The sequence below is a fragment of the Furipterus horrens genome, unplaced genomic scaffold, assembly GCF_987537825.1.
Source record: "Furipterus horrens unplaced genomic scaffold, mFurHor1.1.pri manual_scaffold_6, whole genome shotgun sequence".
In the NCBI taxonomy this organism is placed as follows: domain Eukaryota; kingdom Metazoa; phylum Chordata; class Mammalia; order Chiroptera; family Furipteridae; genus Furipterus; species Furipterus horrens.
The window spans coordinates 190,082,989-190,102,553 of record NW_028327176.1 but is presented as its reverse complement, the minus strand read 5'-3'; the positions used below and the strand labels follow the sequence as shown (position 1 = coordinate 190,102,553).

General features: G+C 49.0%; 1 protein-coding gene across 1 annotated transcript in view; it reads left to right on the top strand.

The window, feature by feature from the left end:
- Positions 1-19,565, top strand: part of PRKN (parkin RBR E3 ubiquitin protein ligase) — a 920,988-nt gene that overhangs the window by 275,208 nt on the left and 626,215 nt on the right. Inside the window, exon 3 of the mRNA XM_090280710.1 lies at positions 12,585-12,825. Within this exon, the coding sequence (XP_090136836.1) occupies positions 12,585-12,825 (241 nt within the window). The remainder of the gene's footprint in view (positions 1-12,584; positions 12,826-19,565) is intronic.

The following is a 19,565-nucleotide window of genomic DNA, read 5'->3' as shown; positions in this document are numbered from 1 at the left end:
GTTTCTGGATGCAGCTCCTGGATCCTCATGATACTGCCGTCTGCGTTCTGACCAACGCAGCCCTCACCGCCCCAGCCTGCCTTCACGCGTGGTGTGCGGGGCACCTGTGCGCAGAGCGGGGAGGGAGAGGCCAGTCGTAGGTACTTATGTGTTTGGGGATTACTGGTATACCAAGGTTGAAACCATTGTTCTTTTTCTTTTTTATTTGTTTGTTTATTTGTTTACTTATTTATTTTTTGAGAGTGGGGAAAATAGGAAGAAAGGGAGGGAGAAAAACATCAATTGGTTGCCTCTCACACGCCCCCACTGGGGACCTAGCCCGCAACCCAGGCCTGTGCCCTGACTGGGAATCGAACTGGTGACTTTCAACTCCACAGGCCATTGCTCAGTCCACTGAGTCACACCAGCCAGGGTGAAACAATTTTTCTGATTACCATATGTCACCACATTTTTTTTAAAGGACACACTTTAATACTAGGCAAGCGATCGTGAACTATGGAGGAAAGTGTTTAGCATGATAAAGCCTCCATTTCTATAGCGCGTACTTAAGGCAGAAGAACAAACTACGTACATAAAAGATGCAGATTGGCTATTTAGGCTGACTGTGAGTCCTGCCGAAATCACAGGGGTCAAGGCCATGTAAGAAATGACCTTAGATCACTAACCACCAGGAGCCCAGACACAATTCAGCGGTGGGGAAAGGCCAGTCCAAACTGGGGCACGTTCAAACAGTAGGGTCATAGATTGATTATTTCTCTTTTCTTGCTCCCTTCCTGACGCAGTGACACTCATTTGAAAGACAATTGGGATTATTTGTTTCAGTTTGCTTCTGGTTACAGACTTCTCCCACCTTCCTATCTGGTGGGCATGCCTTTTATTTCTGGGACATGTGGAACATTGACAGATTTCCAAGAGCGAAGTCTATTCACAAAGGCACCCTCAGAAAAGGGCCACCTCCACCCCCCCCATCCCACTGTCTGTCCCTCCCCATCTACTGCTCCGTGTTCTAGGTTTCTCCTTCCTGAGCTCCTTTCAGTGAATAGAAGCAGATACCTGTGCTTTCTTATTTCCTTTCCTCCTTAAGGAAAGGATACACAGCAGTACATGCACTTTGTAAAAAGCATGTAACATCTCCCCTTTGTTTTGTAGCGACAGAGATACACTTTGAGCAGCATCACGTCATACTGTGCATGGAGACGTTCCGCGGCCATTTGTTACAGCTGCGTAATACTCCACTGGGCAGACTGACGACACTCAAGCAGTTTGCTATGGAAAAACATCCCTTTTCATTTCCCACCATTCCCGGTACACCTTGTAGGGACGCAATACACGTTGGCTAAGTCAATGAATCACTGGACAGGAAGCCGCTTTCGATGCATCTTGAAGGAGATGTGGCGTTTGGATCGATGGGAAGTCAGCAAATGTGCTGAGCTGTCGTGCACCGTTGTTCAGCAAGCAGGTGGGCCTGGCAGAAAGGAAAACCTTGGCGCCACGTGGGAGAATAGATTTGCTGTTTCAGATAAGGCCAGAACTAAAGTTCCTTTAAAACTGGTTTCAATATTGCACTTCATGAAATGTAAGTTTCAATTTCATGAATGAAAATGGGGAAAAAAGAATATTTAGGCATCGTAGTAGGACTTAACCCTAGATGGTATAAGTGCTGCTAGATTTTCTACTATCACTCATTAGAAGTTCGAGTTTTTTATATTTGCTGCAGAGCAAATGGAACTGAGTTACTTTTCAAAATACATAGAACTGGTTTTCTGTTCTTCTGATAGTTTGGTGTGTTTCCAAAAACGACCTACCTGTTCATTTCTTTAGGAAGAGTGTGTGTGTGTGTGTGTGTGTGTGTGTGTGTGCGCGTGCGTGTGTGTGTGTGCATGCAGTGGAGCACAGGCCCTCACCCTATGGTTACGTTTCAAGAAGCTGGCAAAGGGCCCAGAGTGAGCTTCTGTGCGTGCACAGGGGTTGCCTGGTGAGGCGTGTTCATGTGGCGGTGACAGGACGCAGAGGGGGACTGGGAAATGCCAGCTTTCTGTTATTGCGCAACAGCCCACCCAGCCTTAGGGGCTCCCAGCGCCCAGTTGTGATCCCAGGGTCCTAGCACAGCGCGGTTTGTTCTCTGCTCAGGACCTCCCATGGCTGACGTCAGCGTCGCCCCAGCTGGGTCTCGTCTGCAGCTTGGGGGGGAGGGGGGTCCTTCTGCGAGCTCAGGTGGCTGTGGCAGAACTCGGTTCCCTGCAGGTGCGGGTTAAGCTCCCTGATCTCTTGCTGTGCGTCAGCCAGGGGCTGCCTGCATCCGTGACACGTGGCTCTTCCGTGTTCGTGGGCAGGAGTGGAGAGTCTTTCTTGTTGAGTCTGTCTCGTGCTTCAGATACTTTTCACAAGGAAGACGGCTGTGTCTTTTAAGGACTCGTTGGTTTGATCGGGCCTTGCCTTATTAGATTATCCATCTTTTCTTAAGCTGACTGTTTGATGTGCCATAACCTCATCAGGGAAGTGACATCCTTCACATTCCTGGGTCTCCTCCACATTGAGTGGGAGCTGTGCCGACCACCCACGGTCTGGAGACACTGGTGAGGAGGTCACTCTGCCCCCCAGGCTTGGGGCGCTGCGGCCTGAGTCTGGCGGTGGGAGGAGGATAAAAAGGAGCGAGGCAAACGCGCTGTCGGCGAAGGGCCAGCAGATTTGCTGGTCGGCCCATGAGGGAGGAAAGAGTAGATGGTCAGAGATGCTTGAGACCAAATCAAGCCACTGGCTGAGTCACAGACATGGGGACAGAAAGCGTCTTTGAGCAGGAGTCGCTGCTTGGGCTTTGAGATTAGTCCAGTCCAAGTGTGCGGGGCCCCAGAGAGAGGCGAGGGGGCCATGGCTCTAGGGCTTCACCGTGGCTCAGGGAAGGGCTCAGGCTGGAGGAGACAGATCTGGCATCTGTCACTTTACTAGGTGCCACCGAAGGTTTGAGAATAAAGCTATTTCACACACACACACACACACACACACACACACACACACACACACACTCAGAAGCCTGTTATGGACCTAATTGTGTTCCCTCAGAGTTCACGTATTGAAGCCAAATCCCCGACGCGATTGTGCTTGGAGACAGGGCCTTTAAAGAGACGCCCAAGCTTAACTGAGGTCGCGAGGGTGGGGCCCAGATCCCAGAGGACCGGCGCCTCGTGTGAAGAATAGAGGCGCCAGGAATGTGGCACAGCGCAGGGCACAGTGAGAAGCCAAGGAGCGTCCCCTCGCCGGAAGGCAGCCCTGCTGGTATTTGCTTGGGGGCAGCCAGCCTCCAGGGCTGACTCATGCAAAGCCTAAGGACAGTTTCTAAAACGGGCCGTGTTTGAAGAGGCGGGACAGGCAGAGTGACAGGCAAGCAGCCAGAAGTCCAGGGGCGCTGAGTCTGCCCTGTGATGAGCTGGAGACCAGGGGCTCGGGGTCACAGGGCCCGGACTCCCGCCTGCGCCCTTCAGGGATGCGCTCTGACCTTGGGTGGGACTCAGACCCCCAGCGGGCCAGAGCTGCCACGTGGGGACAGCAGCATCCATCTCCCTAGTTCCCGGAGGTTTGGGGGAGTTTCTGCCGTTCTGGAGCTATAGTTACATCTACGTGTGTGTGTACAGCCCAAAGCGTCTCCCCAAGCTGTAACGCACTAGATAAACGGCTGTCATGATCCGTGACCTCCGGAATTACAAAACACACACATACAGTGATTTGGCTTCTGGAGCCTCATTTGTCACCCTCCCGTTCCCTTTGTTGTCCGGGTCTTATCACGCGTGTCCAGCCACTTGTTTTATGATGTTAACGCGCAGGTCAGAAACCAGGCCGCGTTTTGTCTGCAAGAAGGATAAGCGGGTCCACGTGCAGCGCGAGGGCGTGGGCGCAGGTCAGAGCCCCGTGTGCGGCCTCTGTGGCCGGGCTGGCCCCCGCTGACTCGATGGGTTTGGTTTGCTCCTGGGCTCCTCTCTAAAGGTGCGTGTGGGAAACTCGGAAACTATTCAGCTGAAAGGTTGGAGGAAGTGAGATCCTTTAGCTTTGAGAAAGCCACGTCCTGAAGCCCCTGCGTGGCCTCTCCGGTCCCACTGGGGAGCCGTGAGGGGCCTTCGGCCCCAGCGCCACTGCAGACACCTCCCTGAGCTCTGCAAACACGCCACTGACGTCGAGAAGGGAAACGTGTGACTGTCACATCTTTCCCTCTGTTGGTCTCCAAGAACGTGACAGCTTCTCACACCTTTGGAAGAGCTTAGATGGACTCGGATGGAATGGGAGGCGCCTGCAGAAGGAGCAAAGCCTCCGTGGGCAGGAGTAATGTTTCCGAACGAAGGGCAGAGCACCGAATGCAGCCGGTGCTCCTCTCTGCATCCCGATCTTTTTAATCATTTTTTATTTTCCAATTACAGCTGACTTACTGATGGGTTTCCGTGACACTCGTATACAGGCTCAGTTTGTTTCTGCTTGAAAATGTCTGTATTATTTTTTTTTTTTAAAGACTAGCAGAGGATGTAACGCAAACATGAATGCTAGTCAACACGGAGCCTGTGGGAAAATACCATGAGACTTCTTTCCAAGTGCCAAGCAAACCTGGGCCCGAGGAAATAAAGCCAGAGTGCAAGCTGAGGATTTCTGCAGAGAAACCCTGATGTAGCGTTTACGCCATTTTTGTTTTTATCTTAGAAAAGAAAACATGGCACGGCTTTATCTAGCTGCACTTCATTTGTCAGAGAAGGCAAACTCTGACTCCAAAAAACCTCCGCTGCCTTGCGGCACACCTCTTCAGGGGAAAGGCTAAGGGAGTAAATCCCGACAGAAAATCCGGAGCCGGAGTCCCTAAGGCGGTTTGACGTTGTAGTCAACACCGGCAACTCCTGCGGCGCACCTGAGGCCAAGCTGTATTGACTCCGTCTTTCCCTTGGACCCTTCAGCTGCGAAGAGAGGGGGGGTCTGCTGCATGGGCAACAGCAGACCCTCCATATCACCCTGCCCAGGCTCTGTAGCTTCAGCTTCACTGGAGAGGACACTCCAGCGTCATCGCAAGATGTCGATTCAACACAGGAGGAGACAGATACCGTGTCACTCCCGAGTCGGACTGCACAGCCATTCTCAGCGGTGCAGATAGACTCTTAAGAAGCTACACCATCGTCTCTCGAGACGGACGGCTGCCGCCGCCGACGACTTCATTTGTAATAAACAAGATAGGAAGGGAGGGGTTTATTTTCTGTTACAGATGACTTTGGAGCAGTTATGTGCACACAGATGAAGCATAGCAGGTAGGAGGAGTTCTTGAACCTGTGCTGACAGGCAGCACTAAAGGGCAAGCGGGTGGAGCAGCTGTATGCAGGAATAGTGCATGTTATACACACACATATACTGTATTTTACATATATTTAATTTATATTTTATATATTAATACATTTATATATCATAATATAAATACATAGATATAATATACAAATATGTACATATATGTATAGTTTTCATATAGCTTATATTTTAATTTAGCTCAGTTTTACATTTATAGGTAAAATATGTTCATATGTAAATCATAATACAGATATATAGATACACTATATTAATATAATATATATAACATGGACCTTACATCTATAATTAAGAGCCAATTGCACAATAAATAATAAAGTTCTATAACTAGAAAGGATCCTATATTTTCTAGTGACTTAGTATTCATTTTCACCCCCTGAAAACTTTGTGCATCTGAAGAAAAAAAAGTGCTTTCCTTTAAGTCCCTTCTCACCAGGAGAGAGGAGTCACCTTCCGTGCCCACCCCCCTCCCCCTAGGGCCACACCAGGGCCCCCGGAATCGGGACACAGCGAGCTTCGGGGAGCTTTGCCACAGCACCCCTAGCGAGCTAATACTGTGGAAAGCACCCCCGGCCCCACCCAGCGTCCTGGCTCTTGCAGCCCTTCCCTCCCATCCGGCATGACCTTGGAAGCGAGGAGGTTAGAGTTCACCAGTGCCACTGAAGAGAGCTGGTAGCCTTTGTGGAAAGTCCAAAAACACAACAAAACATCACTTCTTTTGTCCTCAAGGGACTTGTGCCTTCAAACGTTTATTATGCTCACGTCCGGCGTGGCTTGAGTACAGAGGGCTGGCGTTCAGAATCTCTACTGCACAGATGCCACCGGCCTGAGCCATGGCTTACCAGAAGAGCCACAGCGCTCTGTAATCATCTCCACAAGTGTGTGCCATCAGCTGAAAGAATACATTGTTCTCAAGAATGTCTCAGCTGTAACCAGGGAGACCGCTCTGAGTTCCGGGCTTCTCAGCCTCCCTGGCCCGTGGCCCGGGCTCCAGGCCCTGGTTTACAACACTCTGCGTCCTGCACGTTCTGTCCTCATTTCTCGGCGTTTCAGAAGCCTGGGCCAGCAGATCAAACAGCCTTCCAAGACCATCTAGAACAGTATCGTCTCGAGTGCGTCAGAACGCTCCCGTTATAATTGCTTTGGTCACAGAGTGGAGCAAGAGTTGGCTGTGCCGATAGCAGGTGTCTGCACATAATTCTCATTCTTCATTTACTCAGCAAAGGGAAATAGCCAGGAGAGGTTTCAGAACAAGATAAACCTGATTCCAGATGCACTTATTTATCTGTGGGTGTGCCTCCCCTTCATCCCCTGCACTTCAGTGTTCTCCTCTGTGATGTTTATTTCACAGAGTCGGTGTGCAGTTTAAGATGAGACCACTTTAAAAGCCAATTACTTGGCTGGATACTTGAAGAAAAAAAAAAAAACAAACCTTCACTGCTGGGAAGAATTGAATTTCCTAATGAATGCCTTAGCATGGATGTTGTCATAGCAACCATTCAAACCACACTGTCAACTTGCGAAGTCTCTCCTCACTTCCGGAGGACCTAGTTTCTGGGATAGATGGATCAGGAGCGATGATCATCCTAAATGATAAGTTTTACTGGAGTCAGCATTGTATGTGTAACGTCAGTGGGTTTAATATTGTGTGGAAATGGACGCCATACACTGTGGAGTTCTGGACGATATGAAGAAGCGGCACAGGGGTGAATGATTTCAGAGAAGGGAGTGTGAAGATCGAGGCTGACAGCTGTCCAGGTACCCTAAAACACAAACATCAAAGAAACCGTCAAAAAAGTCATAGAAGGCAGTGGATCCAACAATTAGCCAGCAAGTCAATCAGATAAAACTTGTCTTCCAACCTGTCAGTCTGTACATCACAAGCCTGTTTAGAAAGGAAACTTTGCCTTTCGACGTACTGAGTTTAATAGGTGATGTCATTTGTGACCTTTAGCGAGTGCCCAGGAACCTCTAGGACACTTCCTTCCGTTCCAAAAACCTCATGACGCAATGTGGGCACACTGCCAAGCAGGAAGATAGAAACAGGACAGTCAGTACAGCGTTTTCTGTTATAAAAAACAAAAAGGAGATTAACTGGATATTTTACTTACAAATATTTTACTAGATGTCCTTCTAAAATGATCAACGTATTCAATAACAAAATATACGTCTTTTAATTTTAGGAGGATGTAAAGTAGAAACTCCACGTTTCTCTCTTTTACAGCCTGATCCCATTCTTCAGAAGTAATCCCAGTCCAGTATGTGTACTCGATATTTTTTTTTATGCTGAAAATAGCATTTATTTTGATAATTATGTGTAACACTGGTAAATGCCATATGAAAACCAGCTATTACTGATATTTGATTTTTGCTTAAATTCTGAAAAGCATGCCTAGTGATAAGCCAAGGGTCTGCTTGGTTTGAACATATGTCTCTGTCAAAGCTAGGGCACCTTTAATCATTTTCCTTTTGTCCATAATACTAACATCTTTCTCAAAATTTCTGATGTCAGGAATGAAAGAGAGCACTAGAGGCAACCGGCAGGCCCGTGTGTAAAAGGTGTTAATGAGGGAGAGGCAGCTCGATAATTTTAATGCACATCCATAATTATATCCATTATATAGTTAGATGGGCTAATCATAATAATATAGTGTTTTCTGCAACTTATTATTTTTAGTTAAAGGTGGACAAGCATCTTTTCCTGTGCGAGCACTTCTGGGATTGTCGCAGATGCTGAACTGACCGTATGAAGGACAGCCAGCCCAGAACGGATGCATATTTCAGTTGTTGCAAACTCTTGTTGCGGCGACCGTCTCTATACACCTGTCTCAGCCCTTGGGAGACTTTCTGTGTAGCCCGTTTTTAAGTGAGGCGTAGGAGCAGGTCAGACTGCTGATTAGTGAGGACTAGTATGGAATCCATAGCTTTCTCCTCCTCACACGTGTGTAGTAACACCACGTCCCTTGTTTCCAGTGGGTGCTTTCCACGTGGTGACTGAGCAGGAAGATACGGTACCCCAGTTTTTATTTCGTGAGATTTCAGCCTTGCAAAGTGGGAAGCCCCAGCAAGCATCATATAACGAACACCTGCATGACCTCTCTCTAGATGCCCCATGTTAACACCACCGCTTCTTCGTTCTGTCCCTGCCTGCCTCCCGCCCCTGCCCTTCCCTCCCCTGCCCCCCTTCGGAAGCTGGCCGTGATGCGGACTTCAGGCATCCTGCTCCGAAACACTTCAGTCTGTAGCTACAAAACATAAGGTCGCCTCCTGAGACATCTTTTGTTTTTTTGCTTGTTTTTCATGATTTTTTGAGGGGGAGGAGTCTATTTTAAAGTAGTCAGTGATTCAAAATTATCACTCTGGCTTTCCGTTGATTTGAGACAAGCATTTTCCCTGTTGTCTAATAGTTTGTTTAAAGACATGAAATGAAAGGAAAACCTACTCTGTTCCAGGTTGGCTACCAAGTTGTCACCGATTTGAGCAAATCAATTATTTCTCGGGCTTAGTTTCTTAGTTCTCGGGTCTGTGGTGATAGGTACTGGGTGTCCCCCAAGCCAGGGCCGCTCCTGCTTCCTTTCTCTTCTTCCCTGACAGGGACAGGGGTGTGTCCCTGAGTTCACCCAGAGAAATCGGGGGTTAGAAATGCAGCCCAGGAGAGAAGGGCGAGTGGGAAGGGAGGCGGGAGGGAGGAGGACGAGGAGGAGAGCATGGCGGGACGGGGAGAAGGGGACAGAAGAGGGAAGCGAGCAAGGAGGGGAGATCACCCAAAGACGTCATGTTCTCTTAGAAAGTAGTTACAGGAGGAATGATGATAAGAAAACCGGAAACGGGAATAAAACAGGGCAGACTGTCCTTTAGGACCAGGCAAGGGGTAGACCCTAGAAATGGGAATAAAGGTGTTCTTATCCGTCGTGGTTGGTTGCTTGTTTGTTTTAGAAATAACGCCGTTGCTGCTAACTATCTTTTCTGCACATGATCAGCAAAGTCTCTTCGGGCGTAACAGGTGTTCTCGTTGGGTTTGGGGGAATCGGAGAACACGGTGACGGAGACGTGGTGTAAGAAATGACAAGTTTGGGGTGACGGTTTGCTGGCTTCACATGTTTCCCTCAGAATGAGTCATTTGGGACTAGAACGTCTTTAGGAGGAAGGTCTAATGTAAAGGAGACCGTGCGTACTGAAGGCAGCTCCCTGTGTCGTATGCCCACGGGAAGGAGTGCGTGTTTGCAAACCGCCCCGTCCCCCACCGGAGTACAACGCGCATGTACAGTGACTCGCGAAAAGTCAACTTAACTCTGTTGGAAAAAATCCAAATATATTTTAATTGTGTATAATATTTATCATAGCTGGTAATAAAATTGTATTAAAAGAAACTACTGTAGGACCGTTCTTGTAAAGTTAACGATATAAAACATGACTTGAGCTCGGTTTTAATGGGCATCAGATTGATTACGTTTGCCTTTGTATGTGGGAAAGGGCACACGTGGATAAATGGGATCCCAGACCTCGCTCCCCTGCACAAACGACTAACCTCCCATCTCAACAGACTGTTCACCGCACGACTAACGGCCGACGTGGAGCAGAGCGACTGGTTCCGGTCTGGTCTGCACCCCCTCCCCTGCCCCGCTCCCTCGAGTCTTAGCGAGCAGCGAACAGAACGGCTCCAGACCTGCTGTGGGCCCCGCAGCAAGGGCCCCCGGGGGGAGACCCGCGCCGGCTAGTTAGCGCGCCGCCGAGGGACCTTTCTCAGCGACTGCTCGGCTGCCCTTCGGCCCCCAGAGGGGCCTTTCACGGTCTCCGCGCTTCACAGTATCTTTGATTATAATGAAACCCAGTCGTAAGAAATGGGCAAGGCATCCGAAGCATAAATCACATAGTATCGTTTTTTAGAAGTCTTGTTTTTTCTTTAATGAAGCATCAGTTGGAAGGAAAAGTTTTCTTCTCATCCAATTAATATAGATTGGCAGTTAGTGTCCACTGCGGGCTGTGGAGGGGACCCGCAGCGGAAGAGAGAACAGTGGTGGGGACAGGTCCTTTCCGGTCCTTCTGCCTCACTCTGAGCACCTGCAAGCCCAGGCTCCCTTGACTGCGTTACTGCATTGTTAGTTGTAACTGCACGAAGCATTTCTTACCCATCACATTTAAAAACACCTTTCTAGCTCCACCCATGTTGTTGCAAATGGCAGGAGTTCCTTCTTTCTTTCTGCTGCGTAGTATTCCATTGTGTAAATGTACCACAGTTTTTTGATCCACTCATCTGCAGACGGGCACTTAGGCTGCTTCCAGCACTTGGGTATTGTAAACAGTACTGCTATGAAGATAAGCAAAAGAACTAAATAGAACAAAGAGCAGAATAGCAGTCAATAGGGGGGAGGGGGGAGGGAGAGAAGGGGGAGAAGTAAGGGAAGGGATTAGTCAAGGAACATGTATAAATGACTCATGGTCATGGACAACGGGGAGGGATATGATTGCGGGAGAAGGGGTGGGCTGGGTAGGGGGGGAGCAATGGGGGGAAAATGGGACAACTGTAATTGAAAAACCAAAAAATTTAAAAAAATAAATAAAAATACCTTTCCATAACTTCTGAGATATTGCCATTTGCCGACACTTTGATATAGAAAATGCACTGCTGAAGACTCAGGTGGGCTTAGAAAACATCTGTTTGCTGGAAGTTATTTTCAGAAGAAGCAAATAATAAGCATTCTAAAATTTTAACAGCAAAGAGAGAGAGAGAGAGAAATTTAAATTGCTTTAAGTGTTTCTTCAAATTATCTGAGAGAGTGCCTTACTGTCAAAATGATTTTTTTAAATTAAAGTCTGATAACATCACTGACTATTAAATTAGGAAATCTTTCATCTGATAATCTTGGCTAATCATTATTGCTTTTCTAGGGAAAAAAATCAGGTGCTATTAAAATTCAAATGAAAATCAAAAGTTAGTACACAATAGGTCGTATTACAGCCTTCCAAATGAAATAACTTCAGCATTTTATCTGATGAAACAGACTTTAACAGACTTGGAACTAAAAATGAACGAATACTATTGAGGACGTTGAAGACAACGCAGCCTGGTGTAAAGAGCTCAGAAATGGCGCAGAGCGCGGACTGAGCCGCGCGCTCAGGAAACGGACGGTCCTGGGTGTCATGCCTGCTTGTGTTGTGAGCAGGGCGGGGCGGCCACGTGGGTTCCTGACCGAGCACTCAGAAGCGGCTCTTTCCCAGCCGGGAGTCTGGGGCTGGGTCCGCTGCCGGCGGGAAGGCACTGTCCCATGGTGGCTGCCACGTGCCAGGTCCCTGTCTCTGCGTCCTGGGTCATGCCAGGCGGCATGAGCGCCGCCGGCTTTTCTGGGCTCAGAAGTGTGATAGTGGAGGCCAGGGAGCGCTGACTGGGGGTGCAGGGGTAGGACTTGTTCCTTTTACAGCCATCCTTGCACATTGCCTGGGCGTTCTGTGAACCCCTAAAGAGCGAGAGCGCGGCAGACAGTGTGGCCGTTGAGGGCGGGGCTTGTGGGTGGCGGGTCACGCCGATGCGGGGCGGCTTCTGCCTGGTCGGGACTCCACGCCCCGGGTTTCACTTGACGCCGCCTCGTCTGGGTCCCCGCAAACAATCTGCCTCGTCTCTCTAACTCCCTGAACTTTGAAGTCCCCTGTTCGCACACACCAACAGAGAGACGCAGAACCAGAAAAGGCGGGCATGACTCCCGGGGTCCCCCCCGGGGCGACGGCGTGTTTGCTGTGACGTAGGGGTGTAGATGGAGTCCACCGTGAGCACACTTATCTTAAGTTCTGGGGGAAAGTGCCCCGTGCGTGGGAATAGCCAACCCTGCGCTCGTTAACGCAGAGGCGGACGCCAGCGCTTCGAGCCGGGCGTGACAAGGGCCCCCCGCGCCGGACGTCAGGCAGCTCTAAGCAAACGCCGCCTCTCCCCGCGCCGCTCGGTGCGTGTGTGCGTGGGTGCGGTTCCTCGTCTGCTAGAGCCCACGCCCCTCTGGGTGTTACCTGGGCTTCCGTGGTTGCGCGTCGGCTGTCCCCGCGTCTCACAGCGTCTGGCGCGGCCCCGCGCCGCTGGTGGGAGGGACACACGTCGGCGGCCTCCTGGCAGGTGCGCGGGACCCGGCACACACTCGTCGCTCTCCTCCCTGGTCCTCGGCTGCCCTCAGAGCCGCGCGGAGGGAGGCTGGGGGCTCTCCTGCAAGCTCGTCCGCATTTGGCACTTCAGTGCCAGCGTTTTCACTGTACGTCTGTCCTCTGTCCCCACTCAGAGCTGTGACCTGGAGCAGCAGAGCATCGTTCACGTTGTGCTGAGACCTGGGAGAGAAGGCCAGGAAAGGACCGCCCCCTGCGGCGACAGTCCCCGGAGCGCTGCGGGGGCCGCTCCGAGGGAGCCCGAGAGCTTAACTCGCGTGGACTTCAGCAGCTCCGTCCTCCCGACTGACTCGGTGGGTCTGGCTGCCATTCTGCACGATGACAGAGAGAAGGACGCCACTCCAACCAGACGCCCAGGTAATGATAATGAGCCTGCTTACGGTCCGGGAAGCTCTGGCAGTAACGCCTCCACCGAGACCTGACGCGTTCCAATCACCGGGCCGGGGCGTCGCTAGGAGAGTGTGCGGCTGTAAAATTGGAGGTCGTCACATTGACAAGGACCGTAAGGGATGGAGAAGGTGTCCTGACCCTGGGGACAGTGTTGTGTTGTTGTTGGAGGAACTTGGGGGATGGGAACACGTGCTTTGTGCTGCGGTCGGATACAGGACTCAGGTGCACATACGTCCCTCTCAGTTTTGTCTTTCTTCCCTCCTCTTTCTTAATTAATTAAAAACATTTGGGGTTTGGTGGTTATGTTTCTGATGATGCAGAGAACGTTTAGAAAGCAGAAAGAACGTTAGAGGTGATTTGAGTCACGCACAGGTTCCAAGCCGGCGTGTTACAATGTCAGTAGCGCCCTTTGCGTGAAAGCTCCGCCCTTCTCTCTGCTGGGGCCCGTTTCAGAAATGCTTTGTATTTTGACAATATTAATATGTTCTCTTTAGACTTTTATCCCTCAGCCTAAACAGTTGAAGGTTATAACAGGATTCTTTCTTTTTTTATTTCTTTTATTTATTGTTGTTCTATTACATTTGTTCCATTTTAACCCCATTGCTCTCCCCTGTCCCATCTACCCCTCTCTCACAGTCAGGGGTCATTCATACTAGTTCCCTGACTAGCCCCTTCCCCTTCTTTCCCTCCTTCTCTCCTTCCCCCCTCCCCTCTGGTCACTGTCAGTCTGTCCCTTGTTTCCATGCCTCTGGTTCAGTTTTGCTCGTTTGTTTGTGTTGTTCATTAGTTTCCTGTATTAGGTGAAATCACATGGTATTTGTCTTTTGCTGCCTGGCTTATGTCACTAAGCATAATAGTCTCCAGTTCCATTCATGTTGTCGCATAAGGTAGGAGTTCCTTCTTTCTCTCTGCTGCATAGTATTCCGTTGTGTAAATGGACCACCGTTTTTCCATCCACTCATCCACTGATGGGCACTTAGGCTGCTTCCAGCACATGGCTATTGTAAACAGGGCTGCTATGAACACAGGGGTGCAGAGGTTCTTCTGAATTGGGGTTTCAGGATTCTTCAGGTATAATCCTAGCAGTGGAATTGCTGGGTCAAAAGGCAGTTCCATTTTTAGTTTTTTGAGGCAACCACATACTGCTTCCCACCAGCAGTGCACCAGGGTTCCCTTCTCTCCGCATCCTCGCCAGCACTTGTTTGTTGATTTGTTGATGGTGGCCGTTCTGACTGGTGTGAAGTGGTATCTTGTTGTGGTTTTTATTTGCATCTCTCTGATGGCTAGTGATGTTGAGCATCCTTTCATGTGCCTGTGGGCCCTCTGCATGTCCTCCTTGGAGAACTGTCTGCTCAGGGCCTTTGCACAGGATTCTTTTTGGTGTCTCTCTCTCTCTCTCCATGTACAGCGAGTGGAGACACAGACAGTTCTGGGCTCAGATGGCTCCCACAGCATCGGGGTTCTGGAACCAGTTGGCAGGAGACCTAAAATGATATGAAAAGTCTTCTGCTAAACTCACTAAATTTAAAAATCGTAGATAAGCCCTGGCTGCTGTGGCTCAGTGGATTGAGCATCGGCCTGTGAACCAAGTGTCACTGGTTCGATTCCCAGTCAGGGCACATGACTAGGTTGCACGTCAGGTCCCCAACTGGTGTCGCAAGTGAGAGGCAACCACACAGTGATGTTTCTCTCCCTCTCTTTCTCCTTCCCCTTCTCTCTAAAAATAAATAAAGAAAACAAGCAAATAAATAAATTATTTTTTAAAAATCGTAGATAAAATTGCCCCCCCAAAAGGGAACACTTATTTCCAGGCACAAGGGGAAAGTAGAAAGAGCACAGCTGTGTTGCAGTGGAGGGATGGACAAACCCAAGGTCTGAGGGCTGAGCTGATGTCCCGGGGCCCCGAGGTGGCTGTGGAGGGAGCAGGGCCGCCCGTCGCAAGCAGTGGGCACCGAGGAGGTGGAAAACCACACTGGAGAAGTGGGGCAAACATGTAAGAACCGGGGGCGGGGGGCAGGAATGAAGCAGATCTCCCCCTCTGCAGTCCCTGTGTGGTCCAGAGTGAGGACTTAGCATAAACCTCAGACCCAGTCTTACGTCTGCGCCTGACGGGACAGAAGAGCAGGCAGGAAAGCACCCTCGGGGGGCACCCAGGTGGCAGGCGCTGGCGCCCCAGGACAGACAGGACCCACCGAAGGGCTGCATCAGCACTACAAGTCAAACGAAGGACATCTCTCCTCGAGTGGAGGTGAGCATGTGCCGTAAACCGGAAGGTCAGTTCCCCCCAGACATGAGAAAATAAAATGGCGATTATAAACAGAATGTGCCACAAATGTTTTGTGTTAATTAAAGCATAATAGAAAAAAAGGAAACCTAAAACGCACATCATAGAAAAAGGGAGCCAGTGACTAGAACATAATTCTAGCTACTGGGATTTTTTAAAATCCTCAGTGAGGGGATTAGTACCCACATTGGGGAGATGCCAAGGAGAGAACTGGTGAGCTGGGGTGTAGAGATGAGGCCGTGGCCCAGGATGTGCCGTGGGTTACGTGTAAGCCATAGTTGTAAGAGACTAGGACTTTGTGGTCAGGAGGCAGAACATGCATGAGACGGGAAATCCTCACATCTGACAGGGGAATAAAGAGCGAGGAGGAGAGCCGGCTTTCTGAGCGAACGGCGGAGAACTTCCCAGTCGGGCTAAGTCCCCTGGGCCCCACGTGCACAGTGCCCGGCGAGGCAGAGAAAACGCCCGCAGGCGGTCCTTGCGGGGCAGCAGGCCCCTCCGTGCGCTCTGTGACTGGACGGCACGGCCGGACGGCTCAGCTCTCGCCTCCACGGGGACCGCAGGCGCCCGTGCCTCCTCCCCTGCGTCTCGCTGTGTGTGTTTGCGGGCTGGGGGCGGGCCGGGGACTGGCCGGTGCGCTGGGGGGCCCAGCCCGTCGGCCTGGGGCGGAGGCGGGGGCCTGCATTTCGGACAGGCTCCTGGGCCACCCGGGCAGTGCGGTTCCAGAGCCACACTTGCAGCAGCATGGGGTCCTGAACAGTGAGAAATGACATCGCGTAAAATACTGTGAATGGATACGTTATATTATTTCATCAACGTTTGAATAAAGCGGTTCCTCGGCCCGCTGGTACCGAGCATGACCTAAGGTCACGCGTCACGTTGTTTAGGTTTCCGTGATGAGGCGTCCCTCGTACCCCCTAACAATCAGGTGGGATAAAGTTACCAGACCTGGAGGGAAAACGGGAACATTCTCTATGGTTTGTGATACAGCCAGTTACGCGCAGACCCCAACAGTGGATCCCTGTTCTGGGCCAGGTGCTGTCCCAGGTGCTGGAACGTAGCAGGGATAGAAGCAGAAAAAAAAAAGCCTGCGCCGGTGAATCTCCTTCCATCTGGGAAGTAGCTAAGAGACAGTTACTGGGAAGTGTGTGTCCCCTGGTGAGAAGTTCAGTGCGTAAAAGGTACAGAGAGTGTTGGAAGGGGTGCTCTTGTACAAGGTCTCTGATGGGGTGACCTTGGGGACGACCCCCATTGAGGGACATCAGGCAGAGGGGGAGAATCTGCCACCAAGGAGGGACCATCCGTGCTCCGGGGCGCGGAGGCCCGCGTGGCTGGGCAGGGGAGTGAAACAGCGGGAGGGCTGGGAGGGGCGGGCTGTGTGGGAGCTGTGGTCCGTCCCCAGGCCAGGCCCTGGTGAGGCAGGAGCCACTGCCGCCGTCTAGAGCTACGGCGCAGGACAGTCTGACTGAGGGAAAGTCCACCGGGCTGCTTGGGAATGACTGCGGGAAGCCAGCGCGGAAGAAAAACCTAGAAACCGTGTAATTCCCGCAAGGTCAGGAATCCGCGGTAATACCAACGGCCGGCGTCTCTCAGTGCTGGCCGCGGCCCTGGCGCTGTCCTGAGCGCGGCTTCCGTGAAACGTCTCCTTTAATTCTCTAGAGCCCCGTCGGGTACATGATATAGTTAGCATCCTCATTACGGGTGGGAAATAGCACTGGACCACTGGGAACTGATCCAGACAAGGCAAGACGACCAACTGCCGCACCGCTCGCCGTGCCCACGGCATCCACTGGCCTAGACGCCGCCAGCTGCGTGTGTCAGAGGAAGTGGGTACGTTTTTGCATTTCCTCCGCTGTTTCGGTTAGAGTGAACGAGTCTGACAATAGGTCACTTTGAAGAATCACGTAGAGTCAATATTTAAACTTCAACATCTATATCACATAGTATACTAGTTTTTCAGAATTGTTTGGTTTTTAAAAATAAAACTTTTGTGAATTTTATCCAGTTCTTTCAAGTCTTATTGCCCTAGCTTACTAAGAAAGCATTTTATTAATATTGAAGAACAGTTTACTATAAAATAGAAATATGTCTTCTCACTAAAGTAAAGAGACTAGTTTTGATGAAACATGCCATGCTAAAAGAAACTATGGAAATGCAGCTTGAAAACGTAAAATAGGAAACATAATTACTATTAGAAAAATCTGAAAGAGTAGAAGGTAAACAGATAGAAAAGAAGACCTAAAACCGTCTTTGTTCACAGGTGACATGATTGTCCATGTAGAAAGACTTGACAAAAACACTTCTGGAAGTAATATCAGGAGTACAGGATACAAAGTTAATATGCAACCGGCAATGAATGTGTTTAGCATCCCATAAATGAAAAAGTTAGATATAAACCTAGAATCTACATGAGGAAAGTCACACAGCTGTGATGAAAGGAATCAAAGAACGAAGTGGAGAGACTTTCCACGTACATGGAGAAGACTCGATATTATCAAGATGTCAACTTCCCAACTTTACCTGAACAATTCCAGTTAGAATCCCAGCAAGTTATTTTGTGGATATTGATACATTGTTTATGCAGAGAGGCAACAGACCAAGAATACAATAGCCCACACGGTATTGAAGGAGCAGAACAAAGTATGTTACGCCATACTGTAAAGCTACAATAATCAAGCCAGTGTTATATTTGTGGAAGAATAGACAAACGGGTGAATGGAATAACACAGAAAGCCCAGAAATAGACTCACATAACGTGGTCAGTGGATCTCTGACAAAGGAGAAAAGACGATGGAGAACAGAAAGTCTTTGCAACAAATGCTGCAGTAGCAACTGGATATAGACCCAGACCTTACAGTCTTCACGAAACAAACTCAAAATGCTTCATGTATTTAAATGTGAAGCACGAACTACAGAACTCCTAAAATGCAGCACAGGAGGAAACCTAGATGACCGTAGTGTGGTGGTGACTCTTTAGATACAACGCCAATGGCAGGATCCATGAAATAAATAAATGATAAGCTAGACTTCATTAAACTAAACAATTTCTTCCTGTGAAAGACGATGTCAAGGTTATGAGAAGACAAGCCACAAACTAGAAGATGGTATTTGCAAAAGACACATATCATAAAGGATTGTCACCCAAAATATACAAGGAACTTGTAAAGATCAACAATAAAACGGGCAACCCAATAAAAAAAACAGACAAAAGATATTAACAGGCACCTCACCAGAGAATATAAACAAGTAGCAAATAAGCGTGCGCCATTATCCATAGCATATGTCATTATGGAATTGCACATTTAAACAATGAACCACCACTACACACCTATCAAACTGGCCAAAATCCAAAACACAGACACCACCAAATGCTGACAAGGACCTGGGGCAACAAGAAATCTCACTCATTGCTGGTGGGAATGAAAAACAGTACAGCCACCTTGGAAGACAGTTTTAATAGTTTCTTATAAAACTAAACAGACTCTTACGATACAATACGGTAATCACGTTCCTTGGTGTTCACTCAAATGTGTTGAAAATGTATGTGAACAAAATTATCTGCATGCAGACGTTTATAGCCCCTGTATTCATAATTGCCAAAACTTGGAAGCAGCCATGATGCCCTTCAGTCAGTGAATAGATATGCTGTGGTCCACCCAGAGAATAAAATCTTACTCAGTGCTGAGAACAAATGAGCTATCACACCATGAAAATACCTAGAGGGGACTTAAGAGCATGTTACTCAGTGAAAGGAGGCAGCTTGAAAAGCCTGTATACTGTGTGATTCCAACCATTTGACATTCTGGAAAAGGAAACTGGAGACAGTAAAAAATGTGTGGTCTCCAGGGACAAAGGGGGGAGAAGGATGAATAGTCAGAGCCCAGAGGTATTTTTAGGACAAAATTACTATTGTGTATGATACTATAATGATGGGTGCACAGCATTATACGTTTTATAAACTACGGACGGTGTAGGTTTATGGACTGTCCCCTGAATCAGTGTTCAATCTGTACTTCCCTGTATGTGGTGTGGATAACGGAGCAGGTGGTGTGTTTGTTTGTGAAGAGCATCTCTGGGGACCCGCGGTACTTTTTGCTCAGTGTTACTGTGAACCCAAACCTGCTCGAATAAATCAAAGCTATTAAAAATAAATGAAATTGCGTTTAAGGCTTGAGCTCTGAATGCACATTATAGATACATCATGATTATTAGAGAATATGTTATTATCAGCATTTTTTTTTGCCAGTAGTCGAATGTAGTACAAGACAAAAATTATTCTAGGATTATAAATTAGTTAATACCTGCCAAATACAAATCAGTCACAGAGGCCTACTAATGAGATAAAATGATCAACTTCAGACGTAATTCTCATTTTCTCCAAAGCCACATCTCAAGTACTTGAAAATGGGTATTATATGTACTA